This window comes from Pelophylax lessonae (genome assembly GCF_965119305.1).
Source record: "Pelophylax lessonae genome assembly, chromosome: 1".
Taxonomy (NCBI): Eukaryota; Metazoa; Chordata; class Amphibia; order Anura; family Ranidae; genus Pelophylax; species Pelophylax lessonae.
The window spans coordinates 566,115,334-566,134,190 of record NC_138768.1 but is presented as its reverse complement, the minus strand read 5'-3'; the positions used below and the strand labels follow the sequence as shown (position 1 = coordinate 566,134,190).

The following is an 18,857-nucleotide window of genomic DNA, read 5'->3' as shown; positions in this document are numbered from 1 at the left end:
AGGGTTCCATAAATCATACCTACTGGGTTATATTGCCTCCTCCAAGGAGTGGGTGCTGTATCAGTTGAACTCATAGAAATTAATTTTACGGTAAGTACAAAAATCCCATTTTCTCTTTCGTTCATCGACGGACACAGTGCTCCATAAATCATAACTACTGGGATGTCCAAAAGCAGAGCCAAAAGGAAAATTATGGGTGGGGAAAATACCCAAGGCTAAACATACCAGCCCTTAACCAGGATACAGGAGCCTTAACTGGGTCACAAGAGCCCCTTATGAAAAAAAAAAAGTTTAAAGAAAAAAACACCCCTCAAGAGGGAACAGCCCCTCTTAAACAGCAGCCTGCAAAACTTTGCGCCGAAAGAAGGATCCGCAGATGCCACATGGCTGCCTTGAAAACATGCGATATTTGTGCCGGATGACGGAAGGCTCAAGAAGTGCTCAGCGCCCGAGTAGAATTCCGTGACAGGGAAAGGTGGAATCTGACCTTTAATGGAATAGGCCTGTGTCGCCATCTGCCTGATCCATCTGGGGATGGTAGCCGAAGAAGCGGCAAGCCCTTTCCTTGGTCCATCTGTAACCACAAAAAGCGAGTCTGACCTCCGAAAAGGACTCAGTAGCTGCCAGATACACCCGAATCGCACGAACCACATCCAAGGTATGCAAAGCAAATTCCCTGGGATGAGCCAGCTTGGGACACAAGGAAGGCAACACAATGTCCTCATTCAAATGGAAGCCAGAGACAACTTTGGGAAGGAATGATGGACAGGGACGAAGAACCACTTTATCCCTATGGACCACTAAATAGGGACTGCGACAGGATAATGCTGCCAATTCTGATACCCTGCGGGCCGAGGTAATAGCCACCAAGAATGTCACTTTCGGGGATAACGTGGCAAGGGAATCTCCCGAATATTCTCAAACTGAGGTTTCTGGACAACCGAAATTACAAAATTTAAATCCCACGACAGCAAGAGAGACCGTACAGGTGGAGCCACATGTCGAACCCCCTGAATGAAGATAGGAACTAAAGAGTGCATTGCTAGGAGTCGCTGAAAGAAGATTGCCAGGGCAGACACCTGGCCCTTGATGGTACTCAAGGCCAACTTCTGATCAACGCTCTGTGGAAGAAAGGTTAAGATCCCAGCCACAGAAAAGGATCGAGGAGGAGCGCCAATCACACCAAGAAATGTACGCTTTCCACGTAGGATAGTATATCTTGCTGGAAGACGACTTCTTCGCCTTCCCCATAGTAGGGATCACGATCTAGACAGAGCTCTATCCCCCAGTACCTGGCTTTCAATAGCTAAACCATTAAAACCAGTGACTGTAAAGCAGGATGGTAGATCAACCCTTAATACAACTGGTCTTCTCTGAGAGGAAGCCCCCAAGGGACGTTTATGGCCACCTGACTGATTGGAAAAGATCCTCGCTCGATTCCTCACAGGAATTGCAGAAGAAGCCTGAGCCGAGGATGGTACTGGCCTTACTATGGCCCTTGGACGCCTGCGGTATCTGCAGGAATTAAATTCGCACAAGGATTCCCAGGACCTAAAAAAACTGAAAAGGACCAGCTTTGTCCCCCTTTCTGGGTACCCCCAAAATAATAATTTTTTTTATCCCCTTGACACTCATGAAGGAGGTACATGAGGCCAGAAACCAGCAAAGATGTTCCCCCACCCCAATTATAGTTGAGGGCAGACCTTGATGCTGAAGGGGTCTTGTCTGCAGGTCCGGAGAAGTTAGCTATAGGCCTACCAGACCAAGGATGCTTGGAACCTCCTAGGGAAGATTTGAAAGATCTATTTTCCTTATTCTCCATCCCAGAAGCACAAAATAATGAATTATTAATGTGCTGAGGAGGAGGGCCCCAGTATGCGACGAGGCTCCTTCCCTTTCCTAGACTATGGCAGGAAGGTACTCTTCCCCCCCTGTGATACCCTTATTGATGTCATCCAGGGTAGCCCCAAACAGGCGATCGCCTTGAAAGGGCAGATCAATGAGAGCTTTATTAGCGGCTTGGTCTGCGGACCAATTCTTAAGACACAGCATGCGCCTGATCACCACCGCTGAAACAAAGTTTGGACAGCACAGGAGCAGTATCCAAAGCTGCATCACAAATAAACTGCAGCCCATGGACCAACTGGTCCGCTAAATCAACATACGCAGCGGGGACCTGCTCACCCCCAGGCCCTGGCGCAAAAGCTTGGCCCATTCAGTTAGGGTCTGAGACACCAGGGCTGAGGCAAAGACTGGCCGCAATGTCGAACAAGCCATAGTAAACATGCTGCATGCCACAGCCTCTGCTTTCCTGTCAGCCGGGTCCTTAAAGGACGGGGATTTCTCTACTGGGATCATGGTAGCTTTGTTCAACCTGGAAACAGGAGGGTCCACCACTGGTGGACTAGTCCACTTTTTTAAAAGTGACCCCTCAAAAGGGTAACATACAGCAAAACTTTTGGGGAACACAAAGGGTAATTTTGGTTGTTCCTATTCCTTACAGGAAAACTTGTCAAAATAAGGCACATAAGGAAACACCTTTGGAGTGCAAAGTGACTTATGCGTACCAAAGGACACAGACACATTCATAGCTACATCACCTGCATCCTCCATTTTTAAAGTCATATGCACTGCAGTGATTAGTGCATCTACGAGCGCTTTTAATAATTTGCTGCTGAGACCATGGAGGAATCCTCCTCACTATCGGAAGAATCTGGGGGTGTGATATTAGGTCCTCCTGGATGGGCCGCATCCATGGCGGCATCACGCTCAGAATTAGATGAGATAGACTGAGCAGGGAAAGGCAGGGGAAGCTTCCTTTTGGGCCTTTGCCCACATGTCACTTCCACCCGGGACACTAAGGACAGCAGGACCACCGTAATTGCAACCATGGGAAGCTGGGGTTCCGAGAGACCTGCCACCTCCATGAGGGGGTCAGTTGGGGAGATGTGACCCTGAGGCTCCATAAGGAAAGGAAGTCCTTGCATTAGAAAAACTATCTTTTGGCACTACTAAAGGATCCCCCCAAGGCTCAGGGTACCTATCAGCAGAGAGAGAGAGAGAACAGTGACCCCTAAGGACTCACCCAACCCATGGGAGGAGCCCTGAGAATTTGGACCCAGCATCACCATGGACACCATACCTGTTCATATGTCCTGGGCACAGGAAGCAGAAACTGGAGGAGAAAGAGGAACTTCGGCATCCCCACGAGGCTTCGGTCGTCTCCAGTGTCTCCCGGTCTAGGGGAAAATGACCCCCGTGACATCCGGCTACACAAACATGGCTGCCAGCGGGAGACAAGCCAGACTAAGGGAAAATGGCCCCCGTTACATCATTGGGCTACAGAAACATGACTTCCAACCGGAGACCAGCCAGACTAAGGGAAAATAGCCCCAGTGACATCGGGCTACACAAAAATGGCCGCCAACTGAAGACCATCCAGACAAAGGGAAAATGGCCACCATCAGCTACAGCATGCTGCCAGGATTTTCCCTGTGCCCTCTGCAATGCTGCATCCTCTGCAAGGAGACCCCCCTTCTGAAGGTAGGACACACGTTAAGGGAGACTCCGCTGTGCACTCTGCACCGGTCTCTGCACTGGGAACCCCTGGACTATACCCACACTGCAAAAAGTGGGGCATGCATCTAGGGGTCTCCTATACTGGGACCCCTCCAGACTACCAGGGAAGGACACACTATTCTAGGACCCTTACAGAGAGTGGATAGCGGGGGGAGACCCCAGGGGTCTCTGCTGCATCCTCTGCCCTGGGATCCCCACCAGACTCGAGGTCCAGACAGCGGGGAAAGGGAGTGGGGGAAGCCCAGCTCACTGATGGATTTTTAAGGATGGGAGGAGGGAACCTGCAGGCTGGTCCTACCATCCCTGGTGTTTACCCGTGTCCACCCCAAAAAAAAACCAAAAGGGGAGAGGGGGGGGGGGGACTGTACTTACCCTTCCATGGTGCGGGTAATGCTCCAGACAGAATCTTGCCACCGAAGTGGGGGAGCTGTTGGCCAAGGGACCGCTGCGACTCAGACCCAAGCCCGGTCATATGCGACCCTGGAGAAGATTAACTAGTGGGTCAACCTCTGTCCGTGAGGCTATGTCGTGGCTGACCTAGCGCCTAGCTGTGGTCTGCATGCGCTCGTTGCCTGGGCTGGGGGGGACCACTGGATCTAGATTATCCAGCCCCGCAGTTGATTGTAGATCTCCCGAGTGAAAAAGCAAAAAAGATGTAAGGAAGGAGAAAAAAATTGATAGGAACAGAGATCCCAGCCGGGAGCCTAGGTCCTTACTCCTGACTAGGTAGATTAAAACTTTCGTTTTTATGTAGTAGTTATGATTTATGGAGTGCTGTGTCCCGTCGAACGAAAGAGAAAATGCGTTTTTTTTTTTTACATTTTCCTTGCATGTGATTGGGTATTATTTGAAGAGTGAAGCACAATGATCTTCCCACGAAATAGCTGTGCAGAGAAACGGGGGTGTCAGGACAAGTCATTGGAGGAGAGCAGGCTGAGTTCCCAGCACAGCTAGATAACAAACCTTGCTGCGCTCTCATCCTCAGTGTAGTCAGCTTTAATAGGAAAGCAGAGGTACTGGCATAAACACCAGTGATTTCACACAAAGGAAGCTACATGGTACAGCAGGCACATGCCAGGAATAAGAAATGTTGGGTAACATTCTTTAATAGGAAATCATCTTTACCATTCTGTATATAAAGCATGCACTTCATTTACCTCCCATCTCTGTGTAACTGATTTCTCTCCCACTAAAGTGCTCAGAAGCCCAGACCTATAGGTAAGAGAAAAGCAAAAAGATGGAATAATGAATGCACAGCTTAGAAATCTTTTAGTCTAATATGGTGACCTAGTTCATACCACACAGAATGTTTATCTTTCAATTTACATCCTAAATACTCTGCAAAGCACCAAACATGTCTCAAGGGTATATTATAACAGAATAATTATGATTGACTAATGATTTAAATTATAAGCAAGTCTACTTTGTAGTGTAGGAATTGAAGGCTGCTGAAGACATTTTAACTAAACAGTAACATGCAAGATTTTATTGTACAAAGTGAAGAACAAAAACAAATCATTTTTTGACAGCTAAATCCTTCACAAATGTACTTGGTGGTGGGGGTAAAAAGAAACTTCTCTTGTCAAAATCAACTTTTTTCTTCCTAAATACCAGTTAAGTTCTTTAATGAAGATGGAGGTAATTCTTTAGAAGCAGATTGTCAGTATAAATGAAAAGTGGACTATCAAAAAAACAAACAAAAAAAACCTAAAAGGCGTATTCCAACAGATCAGTTAACCAAACTGATACTTTATTAGCAAATATTGTCTTAATTCAATGCAATTCTGTGTGTGATTCTTAAAGCAGGATTGAACCTCTGCATAAAAAAATGCCCCCCTGGAGCTTTATGCCTTAATGAGCAAATATGCACTGCATACTAGCACATACTTACCAAGTGATCCCCTCCTGCGGTGCCTGTCACAGATGCTTCAATATTCTCCCAGTCTTCCTTCCAGGTTCGGACTTTTTGGCTCGCTTGGTTGGCCGGGCCACCGTGGCATCACATCTTTACATCACAGAGCAGTGCTGTAAAAGTTTGATGAGCTGCACATGCACAGCTCAGTGTATATACAATGCATCCGGAAAGTATTCACAGTGCTTCACTTTTTTCATATTTTGTTATGTTACAGCCTTATTCCAAAATGGATTCAATTAATTATTTTCTTCAAAATTCTAAAAACAATACCCCATAATGACAGCATGAAAGAAGTTTGTTGAAATCTTTGCAAATTTATTAAAAATAAAAACAAATCTCACGTACATAAGTATTCACAGCCTTTGTTCAGTACTTTGTTAAAGCACCTTTGGAACAAATTACAGCCTCAAGTGTTTTTGAGTATGATGCTACAAGCTTAGCACACCTAATTTTGGGCAGTTTCTTCCATTCATCCTTGCAGGACCTCTGAATTTCTATCAGGTTGAATGGGCAGCGTCGGTGCACAGACTTTTTCAGATCTCAGCAGAGATTTTTTCCGTAGCCACTCCTTTATCTTGGCTGTGTGCTTAGGGTCATTGTCATTTTGGAAGATGAACCTTCGCCCCCAGTCTTAGGGCCAGAGCATTCTGGAGCAGGTTTTCATCAAGAATGTCTCTGTACATTGCTGCATTCATCTTTCCCTCAACCCTGACTAGTCTCCCAGTTCCTGCCACTGAAAAATATCCCCACAGCATGATGCTGCCACCACCATGCTTCAATGTAGGGATGGTGTTGGCCAGGTGATGAGTGTGGTCTGGTTTCCCCCAGATATGACGTTTGCCATTCAGGCCAAATAGTTCAATCTTTGTTGCATCAGACCAGAGAATTTTGTTTCTCAGGGTCTGAGTGTCCTTCTGGTGCCTTTAGGCAAACTCCAGATGGGCTGTCATGTACCTTTTACTGAGGAGTGGCTTCCATCTGGCCACTCTACCATACAGGCCTGATTGATGGAGTGCTACAGGGATGGTTGTTCTTCTGGAAGGTTCTCCTCTTTCCACAGAGAAACGCTAGAGCTCAGTTCTTCTGGAAGGTTCTCCTCTTTCCACAGAGAAACGCTAGAGCTCTGTCAGAGTGACTATTGGGTTCTTGGTCACCTCCCTGACTAAGGCCCTTCTCCCCTGATCTCTCAGTTTGGTCGTGTGGCCCACTCTAGGAACAGTTCTCATGGTTTCAAACTTGTTCCAAGCAAGGATGATGGAGACCACTGTGCACATTGAGACCTTCAATGCTGCAGACATTTTTTTACCTCCATACAATCCTGTTATTGAGGTCTACAGACAATTCCTTGGACTTCATGGCTTGGTTTGTGCTCTGATATGTACTGTTAACAGTGGGACCTTATATAGATCAATGTGTGCCTTTCCAAATCATGTCCAATCAACTGAATTTACCATAGGTAGACTCCAATCAAGTTGTAGAAACAGCTCAAGGATGATCAATGGAAACAGGATGCACCTAAGCTCAATTTTGGAGTGTTATGGCAAAGGCTGTGAATACTTCTGTACATGTGATTTTTTTTTGTTTTTTTATTTTTAAACAATATTAAAATTACTTCAAATAAACTCCTTTCACTTTGGGGGATTGTTTGTAGAATTTTGAGGAAAATAATGAATTGAATCCATTTTGGAATAAGGCTGTAACATAACAAAATATGGAAAAAGTGAAGAGCTGTGAATACTTTCCGGATGCATTGTAAAGGCTGACAGGCAAGAAGAAGCAGCTATTGACAGAGAAACTCACCTCTTATGCCATAAAAAGCTTACCTGTCAGCATTTATTATTATTTTTTTTTTAATTCCACTTTAAAGCCCAAATTCAGCTAAAATATTTTTGGCCTTGGACAGAGTGGATAAGAGTTAGGACCAGTGGTGTATTATGGTCTTGTGCTGCCCTAGGCAAGAATAAAATTCCCCTCCTATGTAAATTTGCCCCACTCCTTCCCTTTTAGCAGATGTGACTCCCTCCAAAATTGGAGGACTCAAGTCCCATGAACCCCTGAGATCTCATGAGGGGGGGGGGTGAGAGGGGGTTGAAGAGAGAGAGAGAGAGGGGGGTGGGTGAGGGAGGTAGAGAGAGAGAGAGAGAGAGAGAGGGGGGGTGGGTGAGGGAGGTAGAGAGAGAGAGGGGGGGATGAAATGGAGAGAGAGATGAAAGAAAGGGGGGGGGGCTGTGAGAGAGAAAGAGAGGGGGGTAAGAGAGAGAAAGGGGGTGAGGGAGAGAGGTTGGAGAGGTGGCTCTAGCAACCAGTGGTCAAAAGGAGTCTCAGGTGGAGGGGGCTGTGCTTTTATGCTGCCGCCCTAGGCCTGGGCCTTGTTGGCCTAGGCCAAAATACAGCACTGGTTAGGACCTAATATTTTTACTGCTGTCTATTTCCCCATTAAAATACATCTTCATTTCCTGTTCTGCCTGAAAACCATCAAGGAAGTTCAGCAAATCCCTCCAATGAGGACAAAGACAGCAACAAAAGCCTGATGGTTATTTAATTGCGGTTATAGCTGCCTGTGTACCTGTTGGGGCGTTTCCTTCTCATGTTCCTGCCCACCACTGATCAAATACACAAAATGGGATGAAATCTAACAGGGACAGCAATAACGGGAGTGGGGTGGGGAATGCTTAAAGTGGAACTTCCCCTTTTGGGTGGAGCCCTGCTTTAAAGAAGAATTCCAGGTATAGTATATTTTTACATAGTTACATTGGTCCAGCATGGATGTCACAGCCCCACCTCTCCAACTCATCCAATCAGAGATGCTTTGCAGTCATTCAGAAAATGCAAAGCATTCTCAGAATGGCACCCACGCCAAGTTTCACAACTTTTGTGTTCACAATGCAGCCAATCTAGTCTGTTCAGGACCTGAAAGCAAGTGGAGACCACTGGACTAGAAGCGTCTTCTTTAGTGATCTCCAGCTTCCAGAGGCATCAGGCAGGTATGGTATATACATAGTTACATTGGTCCAAGCTGGAGCAATATAACCATACCTTGAATTCTTCTTTGAAAGCTTCATGAAAGCATTTAGTTAGCCTTCAGCAACTTCAAATGATGCTGCCTTACTGTATGACCCACCCATACTGTCGCTCATACAAGGCCTCTTTCACACAAGGCGGAATCCATCCAAATGGATCTGCCTGCTCAGTGGGGAATCTCTCCGCTGATCTCCGCTGAGCAGGCAGAAGACAGGTCTGTGTCCGCTCCGCTATGCAGAGCTATGAGGCGGTCAGATAGAAACAGACTGCAAACATATACCCCCTCTGTCTGTTTTTAGAGGACCGGATCGAATGCCAGCGGGTGACAGCAGACCCATGTCCGCTGACATCTGCTGCCCCATAGAGAACAACGGGTGGTCCAATCAGGTCCGCTTGAAAAACGGACAGGCAGACTCAATTGGTCTTGCTGGTGTGAAAGGGGCCTTAAATGTTAGCAGAAAGTTGATTTGGAAGGGGTGAGGCATGAAGGTGAAATAATTAAATCAGAATTAAATTGTACAATGCTATGAGAATTAAAAAAATCCAGCCTCTTCAAGGATGGTTCTTTAGCCAAGTTCAAAGAAAACCACTGCATATTTTTTGTAAAAGCCTCAATGAAAAATTTTATAATTTCATGAAATCTATCTACAAATAAAAAATTAGCTGGGTGCATTTTTTACCTTTGTTGAAGTAAAATGAAAACGAGTGGGGACATTACATAGGCAAAACTGTTGGAATCGCTACTGCCCATTAAAATGTCAAAATATCAGTTTCAGACTTTTTTTTTTTTTTATAGAGGCCCTAGAACATTAGAGAGACCAGTCCAATTATCAGACAGATGTGTTCAACTAGACAATTAAAAGTGGTTCAGAACACTATGTAACCTTTAGTGAAGCATCCCTTTCATTCCTCCTGACAGAATAATTATACATTTGTCAATGTAAATGTTGGAAATGAAAGACTTGATGATTATAATGACAGCCTGATGAATACGTCTTCTTATCTATAGCATTAAAGCTTATCCTCGATTTTAAGGGTTTATAAATAGGATTTCTAATTCACTAAAGTATTTCACTGTTCTGTACTTTTTTTGTCTGAAGTAACAGCATTTATCCAACATTTGCAAACAGAAATGTAATGTTAAACAGATAACGGAAATCGAGGCATGCCAGCCAAATTTGATAAAGTGTGGGGAGGTTGGGGGAGTCACAAGTCTACTGTATCAGATGGAGTACCTACTATTATTAAATGTCTTGGAGGTGGGTATGCTCTGGAAATTTGTGGAGTCAAATATATTTTGGGTCATGAGATTTTCCTAGTTATGATGTGGATCTACTCCTTGAATGAGAAACTTTAAAGGAGTTTTAGAGGCAGAAGGTTTTCTTTTATCTTAATGCATTCTATGCTTTAAGATAAAAAGCCTTCTATGTGTAGCAGCCACCCTCATACTTACCTAAGCCCCATCTCTATCCAGCGATGTCCACGAGTCCCTTGGTAGTTTGGGACTCTTCCCCCTGATTGGCTGAGACACAGCAGTGGTGCCATTGGCTCTCACTGCTGTCAAAGTCAGTTAGCCAATCAGGAGAGAGATGGGGCGGGGCCGAACGGCAGCACCGTGTCTGAATAGAGAAGAAGCTGCAGCTTGGCTCGGGTGCCCCCCACAGCAAAATGCTTGCTGTGGGGGCATTTAACAGGAGGGAGGGACCAGGAGCAGCGAAGAGGGACCCAAGAGGAGGATCTGAGCAGCTCTGTGCAAAACCAACTGCAGATAGGAAGTATAACATTTTTGTTATTTTAAGATAACAAAAATTTTACAATTGTTTCCATGTGCCCTAGCGGAGACTGGCGATCATCCAATATAGAAAACCGCTAGTGTCAATGAGTCCTTAAACTTCCAGCACAGCAGAAAACAGCAGAGGGTGTGTCTTGGAACAGTCCTCTTGCATAACAGGCAGGGTTCTCAGATCACAAGATTATTGACAAGTGGGGTACACCAGCACAGTACAAAAATGCGGGTCGCTTTCTGCATGCATTTTGCGGTTTCATTTTCGAGTTTTACTGGGTGGTATCTTTAACCACTTCTGGAACGGAAGGATTTACCCCCCTAATGACCAGACAATTTTTTGCTATACGGCACTGCGTTACTTTAACTGACCATTTCCCCAAAAAAAAAAAATCTAATTTTTTCATCTTTTTAGGCCAATTTGTATTCTAGTACATATTTTTGGTAAAAAAAAAAAAATCCCAGTAAGTGTATATGGATTGATTTGCGCAAAAGTTATGGCATCTACAAACTAGGGGAAAGATTTATGTCATTTTTATTTATTGTTTTTACTAGTAATGGGGGCGATCAGCAGTTTTTAGCGGGACTGCGACATTGCGGCAGACAGATCAGACACCTGACATTTTTTATACTTTTGGGGGGACCAGTAACATTACTACAGTTATCAGTGTTAAAAATATGCACGGTTACTGTACTAAGGACACTGGCAGGGAAGGGGTTAACACCAGAGGCGATCAAAGGGTTAAATGTGTCCCTAGGGGGTGCTTTCTAACTAGGGGGGGTTGCTGCATGAACACAGAGACCTGTGTTTCTAAATAGGAGGAACACAGACCACCGTTCTGTCTCCAAGGGAAGCGATTGCGGGGGGGGGGGGGGGGGGTGCAGCGATCGCGGATTGGCTCCCCCTGTGACCAATCCTCGTTTCGCGGGACAGAGGCGACCTTCCGCAGTAAAACTACGGCGGGTGGTCGGCAAGCAGTTAAAGTATATGTAAACCCTCATCTTGTAAAACAACGCATACAGTTTAAAATAGAAATTAAAGGTAAAACATTTGTGTATTTTATTTTAAATATTATAAACACCCCCCCCCCTTTTTTTTCCACCCTGTGAATGGCTGTGCAGGGGTGTGTGTCAGGACATGTCTGACCATTAGAGGAGAGCAGGTTGAGTTCCCAACACAGATAGAACTGATCACGCTGTGTTCACCTGCCTAGTGTGGTCAGTTTCTATTAGGAAAGCAGAGGGACTAGCAGGAACACCAGGGATTTCACACAAAGCAAGCAATATAAAGAGAAAAGGATACTTTCTCATACAAGTACATAGTACAGCACGCACATATCAAGAAAATGAAATGTTGGGTTTACATACTCTTTAAAGCTGAATGTTGTGCTAAATATGTAGTCTAAAGACAATACAAGACACGTGTATTCCTACTTGAAATTTGGTATTCTTTGTCAATTTCATCCAGATTTGGGCAATAATCTAGCATTAAATAACTATTACACTTTGCCTCGGTCACTGCAACTTTCCCTTCTTTTGCAGTGACCTCGTCTTGTATCCCTTTCTGGAGTTTTTCTTTTTTTTTTCTTTTTTTCATAGGCAGCCTGTAGTTGGTTTATCTGCTGTGATTTTCTATATACAGTAGATAGCAAAGGCTATGTTGAACACAGTGATTACAGGCATACCCCACTTTTAAGTACACAATGGGACCAGAGCATGTATATAAAACGAAAATGTACTTAAAGGGAAGCAATACCTTTTTTCATTTCTCAATGCATGTAAATACACTAGCTCCATAGGAAATCTTGGTCAGCTTGACATGGCATTGCTCCCAAACCATGTGACAAGGACACCAAGCTTGGGGAGCATGTTAAGGGGATTCAGGACTATGACATAGTAGATTACCTAGGCAAGCTGGCCAGCCACAAACAGGATATGTTGTAGTCCTGGGTCCCCTCTCGATGCTCCCTAAGTTTGGTATCCCTGTCACTTATGGTTTGGGAGCAGTGCCATGTCAAGCTGACCAAGATTTCCTATAGACGCCAATGTTAAAAACCGGGAGTAGTGTCATGCCAAGCTGAACAAGCTGTGTCCTTACTCGCGAGTGTACTTAAAGTGAGTGTACTTAAAGCGGGGTATGCCTGTATATAACTGCTATATTTACATGGTGGAATTATATCCTTTGCGGCTATTGAGCATTATAGTCACATAAAAGGATTTATCATTAAAGTGGTTGTAATCCTCTCACATATACTCAGTGAAATGATTAGCCTCAGGTGAAACACAGAGACAAACAAATCCTCTTACATAAGTTGTACCTGTTTATCTGCAGCTCTCTCTTCTCTACAACCATCCAAAGTGCAGGATTTATATAGTTTGTTTGAGCTATCAGAAAGCAGGGGGCATGGAGCTGAAGTTACAATCTGTGAGAAAGCTAAGAGGGAAGGGGCTAACATAAGGGCCAGGAATATAGAGGCAATATCCGTGGCTTGGGCAAGGTTTTAACTATCAAGGTAGAAGTCCTCTTTACAACAGTACAGTATGGCTTGCGTTTCTTTTAAATCCAAAAGAAGCCACACATTTTGGAATGCTGCTGAAAAGATATACATACCCTTGCTCTACACTTGTGTTAGGGCGTTGTCCGGAAACAGATTCTGAACTGTCTGTCAAAGATGGCACAACTGCCAAAAACCTGCACAACAAAACGTAAAATGTCAATCATTGGCCACTAGCACATTTCATATACTTGATTTACACACATTATAAAGTGAAGGATCTCAATAAGATTAGGGGAATGTTCCAGAGTAAAATACTAGAAAGCCCCTTCAGAGTTCTCTTTTAGAAAAGATCAGAAATTGCAGATTTCACATGCCATCAACTGGCCATCAAAAATCGCTATTTCACCAGTAAAACTCCAGCATTCTAAGCAACAGTGGATTGGAGGTTTGCAAGTAAACCATTGTAGATAGGGACCCCTACATATTACTCTTCAGCAAGTCAAGATCAAAACAGGTGGTTTTTATTTATCTCTGCAATCCCCCAAACTTCCCAGAAATAAAGCTGAACTCCAGGAAAAGCACATATTGTCTAATTACAAGAGTCCAGTGAATTTTTACATGAATCTTGGTGTGCTTTGTGTATTTCTTCCAGATCTGTGCAGTAATCCAGTGAGAAAGACCCGTCACTGCTGCTCTCTCCCCTTTTGCAGAGTGACTGGTCTGGTCTCCACCCCCTCCTGTAGTTTTCTACAGGCAGTCTTTAGTGGGTGGGGTTGCTAGGTACCTCCCACAGTTCTGGTCTCTACACAGGCTATGTACAGCACAGTGAGAATATCACAGCTACTTTCACACGATAATAACTGGGTTTACAAAGGCCTTTAGTTCTAACAAAGTGAATTTGTATCCTTTCTGCCAATTGAGGAATATATTTAAATTTGTATCCATTCTGCCAATTGAGAAATATATTTGAATAATTGTTTGTGCCTGGAGTTCATCTTTAATTCAAAGCTGAGTGTTCAATCTATAGGATAGCACGTCAACTGTATCTAGTTGTTGGAAAAAAATTGTTGTTAGAACTTGTTTTCAAAGAATAGGAAAATCATTACATAATATTGTAAGCCAAGTAAAGCATTGGACAATGTTATGCGTCAGCAGAATGATCAATAAAGAAGTGATCTCTTTTGGCAGCCACCTAAGGAGGTTAAAACTATATAAACAAAAAAATTGTATATACAGGTTTTATATTCTAATTTTTCAGCTTGCATGTGAAGCTTTAAGCTTAAATTATTTCACAAATTTTCCTTATCTACTTTACTTTGGTTTACAAAAAGGGGAGGACTGGGCTGCTCCGATTCCCCATAAAAAGGCTGCACCACTTCTGCCAAAGACATTCCTAAAGGATTTCTGGTGAAAAGAAGTAAAGAGTCCCTGCTGCTGACCAACTGAGTGCGGGTTGAAGACCAGGACAAAGCGCAGGCCTCCCCCCAGCATAGATGGTGCAAACTGTCTGATCAGAGGCTGGTTCCATGCCCCCCTGGAGACTCTTCTGCCCCGGCCAGCCCCAACCGGGCTGTCCCAGCTCCCCCACACCTCCCCCAGCTGTCCAGGTCGGGAACCCGGATTCAGCCGGTAAGTAGAGAATATCTGGTGCAGGGCTTCAGCTTGGAATGGGGGTCAGGAGGAGGATTGGGAAAGGTGTGTGTGTGTGTGGGGGGGTGGGGTCGCAAAACCATGGGCCTCTGGTTTGTACTTGCTCCCTTGGCCGTAAGTTGCCAGTCTGTCCCTATTTACAAAGGTCTATAACCCAAGCTCTAGGTTACACACAAGACAATGAATCCGAGGAATGCCTTTTACCCCCTAAAATTATTAAACAGATATAGGGAATATGAAAGTAAATGTGCTCAAAATATCATAATGCTCTGCAGATCCTCATTCAAGGCTGCAATTCATATTTAATGCTTATTTGAAACAAAGGATTAAAAAAAAAAAAAACAAACATAAGATATTCATTTTAAAATTGTATAGGCTTGGAAAATTACCCCAAACCATTATAATTTCTCTTTAAAATGCATCAAAGCTCTGTAGGTCTGCAGGGCTGAAAAAATCTGTACATACCAGCCAGAAATAATCACAGTGACCAGGAGCTGAAATCCCTAGCGAGTTAGCACAGTATAGCACTATAATGCTGGTTTAGAATTTATTTTACCAATAAAGTGAAAAGTGCACTTTTCATAGACATACCTTTGGTAAACTTTGTTTCGAACGCCTTTTTGAAAAGCTAGCAAATAGTTGCGCCCATCTGCTGAGAACACTTCAACTGCAATTGGCTGCGTGTAAAAAACACAAAAGATCACATTAAAAAATACTAATAAATATTAGATCAACAAAGGTTTTATTGCATTTAAACATATACCGACATGGTAAAATGATCAAGTCTTAATTAACTCGGAAATAGAAAGAACAGAAGACAGCATATCGTTGGATCAGGTATTGGAGCATTAAGATCAGTTTACACAGGGGGCATGGGTATGAGATGTGCAAACATTAAGGATAATTAATACTTACTTAATAATAGAAAAAAGTCTTATGCATATATTACTGAAACAGAGAAGTGGAGTGGGAATTGTTTTTTTTTTTTTTTTTTTTTTAATGAGACACGGCTTTATCATGTCTGACTTTATAAATGAACAGTTGGTCATTAGCAGCTAGCAAGCAATTCATAATCACATATGTATGTATAAATATGCAGCTGCCAGTAAAGCCTCATGTTACATATTTACACATGGGCAACAGAGAAAGGCAGCTTATTTGTCCATTCTGAGATTGTGCCTAAAACTACCTCTTTCAGCCAGCAATGAATGTTCATCAAGCAAACATTCATTATGGGAAACACATATGCTGACATAAAACTGCTCATTTTATATATACACATTGGTTCTCCAAATAAAAACACAGACGACATCATCCCATTTTAATTCTCAGCTGAGCATACACCCAAATGGTGCATAGAAAGCTGTAGGATATAGTCTCTATGCTAACCCCTAACACAGGCAGTTCTAGGCAGCTTGTGTACAATAACAATGTATTAGATTGTATTTACAATTTTGTATCAAACATTCACTGATACAGAAATGCAGAGCAATCCTTTACTACCGGTTCACACTTGTGCGATGCAGGAACGCTGCCAATATGCAGCGTGTTCCCGCATCGCATCCGCACATCTGACAGTTCACACTGCCATATGCGATACGCAGGGGGTGTCAATTACAAGTTAACGACACCCCCAGTTGCGATCGCATATCGCAGTGAGATCTGCAAGTACGCACAGAATCGGATCGCACAAGTGTGAACCACTGTGCGATACGATTCTACTGAGGCTCAAAAAAAGCCTCATGTGCGTGTTTGGTGCGGATACAGTGCGAATTCAGCCATACAAAGTGTATGGCTGAACTCGCATCCGAACATGAGATCGCATGTAATTAGGAGCAGTGCACTTCGAATTACATGCGATCTCCGCAAACGCGGAAGTGTGAACCGGCACTTAAAGCAGGGGTCCCCAAACTGCAGCCCTTTGCTTGCTTTTATCTGGCACTTAGGGCAATATTTTATCCACTGATACAAACAATGGGGCACAATTCCTCTCAATAGCACCAACGATGGGTCACAATTCCTTTCAATGACATCAAAGATGAGGCACAAATCCTCCCAATGATACCAACAATGGGGCACAAGTCCTCCCAATGACACCAACGATGGGGCACAAGTCCTCCCAATGACACCAACGATGGGGCACAAGTCCTCCCAATGACACCAACGATGGGGCACAAGTCCTCCCAATGACACCAACGATGGGGCACAAGTCCTCCCAATGACATCAACGATGAGGCACAAGTCCTCCCAATGACACCAACGATGGGGCACAAGTCCTCCCAATGATGGGGCACAAGTCCTCCCAATGACACCAACGATGGGGCACAAGTCCTCCCAACGATGGGGCACAAGTCCTCCCAATGACACCAATGATGGGGCACAAGTCCTCCCAATGATGGGGCACAAGTCCTTCCAATGACACCAACGATGTAGCACAATTCCTCTAAATGACACCAATGATGAGGCATTATTTTTTCCCACTTTTATACTCCCAATAACCATAGTTCAGCCCCCCAAAAGTCTGAAGGACAGTAAACTGGCCCTTTGTTTAGAAAGTTTGGAGACCCCTGCTTTAAAGGCCAAATAATGCTCCAATACAAACAGACATATGGAATAGTATGTTAAATTGAAGATAGCAAGAAAATGTAAAAGCATAGTGTGCACTCCTACGCAGAACCCAATTATCAAGTGTGAAAAAGCTAGTAATCCTTTAAATGAACTATAGCTATATTTAGTATTTTATTTGTATGAAAGCTTTACAGAATTCCATTAGGAGTAATCAGATGCTGACGAGAACAATTTTTCACATGCACACCTACTACTAAGTGCTTGCCTGGTAAGTTCCTAGTTGATAGTAGCACAAGGTCTCCACTTATCTTTTCTCAGTAGCAGAAGAAGAATATAAAATGATTTGCCGTGATTGTGCTCACTACCCATGCACTCAATGTATACAATTGCTGGGACAGTTGGGTCATGGAATGACTTAATGTGTACTGTTATTTGGAGGCTTTCCGGTTTTATTTTTTTCTAATATATAATAAGCACAGGATGGGGAAGACCTTTAAGAATATTTCACGTAAGATGATCTACCTGTAGAAGATATCTTCTTTTGTGAACTTCTTTGATATCTTCATATGCGAAGATGCTGCAAGTTCTTCTCAGCTGACTGGGACCTTGTCTTGCTCCACGAGGAATGATTGGTTCATGCATACTAAAAAAAAGGAAAAAGTATTTTAGGACTTAAGAACAGGCAACAAATAGGGCCAGTGTTGACAGGCTTTTGTTTACTTCAGAATTTCTTCTCTTCTTATAGAAATCAATAGGAATGTGAAAGAAGCTTGAAGCAGGTCAAACGTATGCTGTATTTGGCTATCGAAGTCTTCAAAATTGGTCCATAAACATTACAATATAAAAACCATATAGCATACTTTCAAATCCTAAAAATCATATAGCGTTGTTTTAATTCATAAAACTTCCTACTGCACATCGAACTTCCCCAACAAAAAAAGTATTTAAGCAGATGTATACTTCGATTTAGACATTGCTTTCTATAATATTAATATACTGTATAATGAAAATTCTTATTAAACCCCAGGAAAAAAAACGTTGCAATATCTTGAATATTGTTTTCCTATGCCAGCTAGTGACATTCCCAGTGCAAAGGCTCATTGTCTGTGCTTGACTGCTACTGTCAGTGGAAGTCTAAAGCTGGGCTTAGACAGAACAAAATTTGGCCCAGGTAGTAGGGACAGGCCGAATTTCGATCTCGGTGTCGCCCTGTATGTTCAACATAAGTTGATTGTTAGATTAACTTCTGTCAAACGGATTTGCTGGAAAACTTTTGTTGATCAGTGGTTGCAGCTGGAGCTACTCTCAGAATACAATTCATACAATATAATACAATCCATTCTATGAATGACTACAAACCGTACATTGTATACCCCTGTATGTTGTGGTCTTTAAGGTGCTCATCCCATAATATTTTGAAACTATCGATGCTCCCTGCTGATACTACTGCTTGTGGAAGAGAATTCAACATCCTTACTGCTCTGACAGTAAAGAACCCCCTACATATTTTAAGGTTAAACCGTTTTTCCTCCAGTTTTAGTGAGTGGCCACGTGTCTTATTGTATTCCCTTTCTCTGAAAAGTTGGTTCCTTATGCTAGGGTCCTCACCAGTACAGTATTTGTACATTGATATCATATCCCCCCTCAATCGTCTCTTCTCCAGAGAGAATAGGTTCAGTGCTTGTAGTCTTTCCTCATAGCTGATGTCTTCCATTCCCCTAATTATTTTTGTTGCCATTCTCTGGACTCTCTCCAGTTCCAGCACATCCTTTCTGAGGACTAAGCAGTGCTCAGCCTGACTATATTTTGTTCCTAAGAGTGGGACAGGAGGTTCCCTAAACTT

At 43.4% G+C, this 18,857-nt stretch overlaps 1 protein-coding gene across 6 annotated transcripts in view; it reads right to left on the bottom strand.

Annotated features, from left to right (window-relative positions):
- Positions 1–18,857, bottom strand: part of WDFY3 (WD repeat and FYVE domain containing 3) — a 265,268-nt gene that overhangs the window by 38,853 nt on the left and 207,558 nt on the right. For all 6 annotated transcript variants that reach the window (XM_082259297.1, XM_082259299.1, XM_082259298.1 and 3 more), the window contains 4 exons: positions 17,537–17,657; positions 15,038–15,123; positions 12,910–12,990; positions 4,737–4,791 (listed from right to left, as the gene is read on the bottom strand). In XM_082259297.1, the coding sequence (XP_082115423.1) occupies positions 4,737–4,791; positions 12,910–12,990; positions 15,038–15,123; positions 17,537–17,657 (343 nt within the window). The remainder of the gene's footprint in view (positions 1–4,736; positions 4,792–12,909; positions 12,991–15,037; positions 15,124–17,536; positions 17,658–18,857) is intronic.